The 6,000-nt window shown below is 41.5% G+C and overlaps 1 protein-coding gene across 1 annotated transcript in view; it reads right to left on the reverse strand.

Annotated features, from left to right (window-relative positions):
- Nucleotides 1-3,606: 3,606 nt before the first annotated feature.
- LRBA (LPS responsive beige-like anchor protein) overlaps nucleotides 3,607-6,000 on the reverse strand; it is a 727,560-nt gene continuing 725,166 nt past the window's right edge. The window contains exon 60 of the mRNA XM_037740751.1: nucleotides 3,607-4,769. Within this exon, the coding sequence (XP_037596679.1) occupies nucleotides 4,679-4,769 (91 nt within the window). The 3' untranslated portion in view covers nucleotides 3,607-4,678. The remainder of the gene's footprint in view (nucleotides 4,770-6,000) is intronic.

The following is a 6,000-nucleotide window of genomic DNA, read 5'->3' on the forward strand; positions in this document are numbered from 1 at the left end:
TGTGGGAAGTCCTTGCCGGCATTGTGTGGCTGAGGGATGGTCTCTGTCTTTGCTACAGAGACAGTCATTGGCCCCTGCGATGCCCCTTCATTTTGGGCGGAGCTGGGCACCACAGGCCTCCAGCACGGTCAGGCAGGCTGAGTCTGTTGCATTGTGAGGCATGTTTGGATGCCTGTCTGTGTTAAGGCTGAAGTCAGTTCTGGGGCTGTCTTTCAAATTATCCAAGGCCAAAGCTGCAAAGCAGCCAGCTTCCTGCCAGGTATGAGGAAATGACAAGCCTTCCCAACTCCCTAGAATCTTGGTTTTGGCAAGGAAAAATATCCCTGAATTTGAGACAGAAAAATAGTTCACTTCATGTTTCTGGCATAGATCACCAAGATCTCATAATTCACAGGACCATTCACAGTTTGTCTTCCAAGCTTGCAGGAGGAGCCCAACTCTCTCAAAGGAGATTGCTTGCCTAAAGGCCAAACCAGCTTTCATTTGATTAGGGAGAAAAATGTGATGTGCCTTGCTCTGAGCAGTCTGCAGTTGTGGTTCTTAGCAGCCAGGGCTGGGAGTGATGTGTCAGTGGTGTCAACAGTAGTCTTGGGTTTTTAGCAATCTTATGATTATAGAGCACGTAAGAAGTTCATCACGGACTCAACTTTTCAAGTCTATCGAAAAGAAAAATCCAAAAGATTTTTCTTCCACTCATCTGAGGTTTGTTTGTTTGGCTGTTTATGTATTTGCTACTTTATGGTCTTGCCTTTCCTTCTTATAAGTAGGAAGTTTTGAAACTTCCCAGTCTCCTTCCCCTGCAAGGATAACTTGTGAAGCCTGCAGAATTAACAGTAATTCAACTTTATGATACGCAAAATGGGGGTAGCTGGGCTGATTCCCCTCCTGCTTGAAGTAGGAAATGATTTCCTTCCATGTGGTAGGGCAAAAATAGCCAAGTGGAGGCACTTGCACATTTGCTCAGGTATAGGTTATGCAGATTTTGAGACGTAAGTCACATTCTGCTTCTGTTTGTGAACATACCTTGGCATGATGTGATTCCATGTGAGGCTATGGGGCTGGCTGCTAATCCTTAATGAACACACACCAGGAACTGGTGAACTTTCTCCACCAAGCTCAGTGGTGGGTTATCTGGCTTCTAAAATGACACTCCTACTTTCCAGAAGGAATGTGTTTATATCATGGGTCAGCTGTCTTCTCTAGCAGGGATGGAGAGTGGGGCAGGCCTGTCACAGTAGGAAGGACTAAACCAGGTCCATGATTTGCATGGCTAGGAGGTCCTGAGATCAGATCCAGTAAAAAGATATCAAAGAAACCTAGTGAAAATCTCTACCTCAGCAACTTCTCATGGTGGATCTGAGCTGCTGCAAACTGTTTTCATTGTGTTTGTTAAAAACGGTACAAAGTAGCTGCAACGGGGCTGCATCCCAGGTTCCCTGACCATTTCCCGCAAGCTTGACTCACACAACCACCACCATCTCATTACCCCTCTGACAGGCTAGGAGAACATGTGACACCAAGCATGTGGTCGGCCCCTGACCCTGAGGCTCGGCTGATCTTAGAGCGAGTGGAAAGGGCAACCCTAGGTTATCAGTTCCTGACCTCATGCCCTACTCATGCCCTACTCATGCCCTACTCAAAGACACTTTGAATCCTCCTGTTGTGTATGCTAGGCAGAAGTGAGGTGTGATGTTTCTCAGTGGATAAAATAGCTCTTTTTATGGAAGTAATGTATGAAAATGTTTATTTTTGTTGTACTTGGGGAGTAAGATGCTGTCATCTGAGAGTGCGTTGTCTACATGTTTCTGTCGATGTTTTTCAGATGTTCATGTTGTCTCTTGGCCCTCCTACTTTCTCCCAGAGATTGAATGGTATTTCTTAAATGACAGCATCTCAGGGACTTGATTGTTGGCATTTCAGTAAGAATCAGTATATCAGGGAGGAAAATCTGATTTCTGGAGGCAGTGCATTTTAAACCAGCCTTCAGTTACTACGTGTGGACCAAGCACAGCCCATCCAGACGCATCCACTCACTGTGCAGCCGCACCGCTCCCTCTGTTGTGGGTCCCTCATCTCCAGCCCCAAAACACCTCTCCTTTGACTTCTTTTCCTAACCGGTTTACATTTATGTAAAGTAATAGTTTTTTTAAGGAATTAAAACTGAAAAAGTAAATTTTGAATAAACTGTAAATGTTATACTGAACAGATTCTACCATCAAGAAGCCTTTCGGCCAGGCGTGGTGGGTCACACCTGTAAGCCCAGCACTTTGAAAGGCTAAGGCGTGCATATCACATGGTCAAGAGATTGAGATCATCCTGGCCAATATGATAAAACCTGGTCTCTACTAAAATACAAAAATTAGCTAGATGTGGTGGTGCATGTCTGTAGTCCCAGCTATTCAGGAGACTGAGGCAGGAGAATTGCTTGAACCCAGGAGGCAGAGGTTGCAATGAGCTGAGATGGCGCCACTGCACTTCGGCCCGGCGACAGAACAGGACTTCATTTCAAAAAATAAATAAAAGCCCCTTGTATTGATGTCAGCTATATTTGTTTTATGAAGTATTACTTTTTTAAATTTTTAATTACTTTGTGTGTGTGTGTGTGTTTTTGAGACAGAGTCTCACTGTGTTGCCCAGGCTGGAGTGCAATGATGCAATCTCAGCTCACTCTAGCCTCCACCTCCCAGACTCAAGTGATTCTCTTACCTCAGCCTCCCAAGTAGCTGGAATTAACGGGCACCTGCCACCATGCTTGGCTACTCTTTGTAGTTTCATCATGTTTGCCAGGCTGGTCTCAAACTCCTGACCTCAAGTGATCCGCCCACCCGGCCTCCTAAAGTGCTGGGATTACAGGTGTGAGCCACTGAGCCCAGCCTACTTATGTTTAAATTAATTTTCCTTAATTGTAAGTTTTAAAAACAAGAGAGTGGAGATACTGATGTTTTTTCTTTCAGGTTTCAGGAGGAGCTTTGCTTTAGGCTTGTGAAGTATAGTGTGGTTAAAGTATCATTTGTGTGGCATATGACTTAGCTATTGCTATTTTTTTCTACCATTGTTCACTTAAGTTTCCAAAGTATAATATTCACAAAAGTTAATGCCAGTGAGCATGGTCATCAGTTAATTTATGAGTAACTTGGGTATTTCTTTGATTCTAAAATGTACTTTCCCTCCCCCACTTTTCACCATCTATATTCTTTCTTGATGGATCTCAGATGAAATGGCACATAAAGTTCCTTGTCTAGGCATTTGTAAGATTCAGGTCTAGGTCATTTGCGTGAGTCTCAGTACCAGTTGAGATCTGGCCAATAAAAGCTCATTTTCCTGTTTGTTTTCCGTCAGGAGGACTTCTCACATTGGTTATTGATCAAAAACTTGGACTGAATCAAAGTTTGACATTTTCTTTGTGAATCATTATTTATTAATGTTTAAAATTTAGGAGCAAAAAAGGCATTTCCAGCAATTCAATTACAGATGCCATTTTTTTTTTTCAGCTTTTTCTGTCAAACAATTGTTCATTCCAAATCCTTGCTTTTAGAGAATAGCTGAGTGTGTAGGAAAAAAAGAGGGACCACTTGAGGTCTATTGCAAGAGAAATAGAGATCAAAGTTCACAACATACAAAGAATTTATTTATGCAATACAGGCCTTTTCTCAAATATTTTTCACAGAATTCCACACAGTAATCTACTAGAAAAGTAGAATTATACAACACCAAATAACATTGTTTCTTAGTACAAATTGCTAATCAAAAGGAAAGTGGAGATAGTTTAATAACAAATAGTAAAACAGGTGTTGCTGAATACAGCACCTGGTAGCCTCTATTATTTGCAAACCCGGAGAGGGAAGGGGGTGCCCCAATGATGGCTCCGCCCCATTGTCCGGGCACAGGCAGACCGCAGTAGAGAACTTTGGTACTTGCATTTACTTTAAAAGAAAAACAAAGGTTGTGAGCCCGAGAGCATTTCCATCATTTTGTTTTGTTGTGCTATGAAGATGAAAGATCAGGAAAAAACAGTAACTATTTCACACCTGCTATAACCTAGATTCTTTGTGCTAACCACACATAAAATAAAATAATCTCCCCCAAACCATACTTTTCTAGTCTAAAACATGCTTGAAGAATAATATTGATAGAATTAACTGAATGTTTTAAATTACATTTACCATAATTTAAACATTACTATTTAAATCCCAGAAATATTAGTGCTGAAAAAGCACAATTGTTTGGGAAAATACAGGACCTAAATTACAGCATAAAGTTTTCCTATCCCAATATTATGACCCACTTCCCCACTGTGAAAATCCTATTTCTCAAGCTTGTAGATGCATCGGATATGTTCTTCATAATATTATAGCTGGAATAAGTAAGTGGTTTACTTGCTCCACTGAATGTTTCCATAATTGGTGAAAATAGACTTCTCATTATGACTAAAAATATAGATTTTTTTTTTTAAAACTACAGAACCCAGCAGCCAGTTTTCTGCTTTGCTAATCCCCCCGCCCCACCGAAAAAGTCAAGCAAAGACTACAAAAATAGCAATTATTAGTAACTTTAAAAAATATTTTGCTTCTTTGAGCAAATTTAAGTTACATTCAGATGTGGTAGCTATTTCTAAGAGAATGATGCTCCAGGTACTGCTGCTCATCCTAGGGGCAGAGTCGGTGCACAGCTGTCACCATCAATAGCGGGTTTGGTATTCATGATGCCACCGGTTAAAGTCGTTGTAAAATAGCACAATGCTTCCTGAAGCCATGCCAGAAATGATGCACCTAGGAGAAGCACAGAGAAGGACTTTTACAAACGTGTGTTTCCTAGAGATGTTATAAAAACTGCTCTCCCCGAATCCACAAGGTAAATAAAGAAGATGGCAGTCAAACTTCCAATTCATGAGAACTAAGGTATGTATTTCATGACTTAAATGTAGCCCTGAGTAAGCTCAGAGTACTCCCTCTGACACTTCACAGGATCCAAGCCACAGCTTGCTTTTTCATTAAAAAGGGGTAAGGACAGCTGGTGTGTGCAGGATGAGTCAGTAAAACCTGAACAGATTTGGTCATTTCTAAAGGGGGACTGGGCTGGCAAGACCTAGCCTTTATAGAAGCAACAGAATTAAAAGAAGGAACAACAATCCCAAAGTAACTGTTGCTGAAAGCAGCAGCACACACTCAGTGACAACAGACACCACTTCTGACAGGTGCAGAAGCAATGAGTAAAAAAGAAGAGTGTTAACCATAATTTAAGGGGAGAAGTAGTCTATGTCCATCATGCTCTGGGTGAGGACCTAGTCCTCATAATACAGTGACTCAATCACTGAAGATAAGAACTTCTGCAAGCTTCTTGGTCTCTTGTCCCCAAAGAGGTGGTGCAGGGAAAAAGATGGAGAGCATAAGGTGAACAGTTGAGGGGAAACTTTCTTGGAGCTGTTCTAGGTATAGCCCAATTTTTAGACTTTTCCCTGTGTAGCTTGGTTAGAAACAGCCCTTAAAAGCCATATTCAGTATCCTTCCTAGTACCTCATATCAAAATAATTAGGAACTATAATGTGTCACTACAAGAAAATAAACAAACACAAAAGACAACAGTAATGAGGAAATGAGAGACAAAACTCTAAGGCAGAGAGAAAATAAATAGCAAATGGTAACAGTTGGTTTTTCCTTATCAGTCATTAAAGAGATTAAACTCTCCAGCCAAAAGGAAGAGATTGGCAGACGGATAGAAAACATGATCCAACTATATGCTGTCTACAGAGACCCATTTTAGATCTAAAGACAAAAAGCCTGAATGTGAAAGGATGGAAAAGATATTCCATGTAAATACTAACAAAGAGAGCTGAGCTGGCTTATACTAATATCAGACAAAACGGACTTTCAGTAAAAAACTGTTACAGGAAGCTGGGCATGGTGGTGCGTGCCTGTAATCCCAGCTACTCAGGAGGCTGAGGCAGGAGAATTGCCTGAACCCAGGAGGCGGAGGTTGCGGTGAGCCGAGATCGCACCATTG

The sequence above is a fragment of the Cebus imitator genome, unplaced genomic scaffold, assembly GCF_001604975.1.
Source record: "Cebus imitator isolate Cc_AM_T3 unplaced genomic scaffold, Cebus_imitator-1.0 Scaffold4, whole genome shotgun sequence".
NCBI classification, from domain to species: domain Eukaryota; kingdom Metazoa; phylum Chordata; class Mammalia; order Primates; family Cebidae; genus Cebus; species Cebus imitator.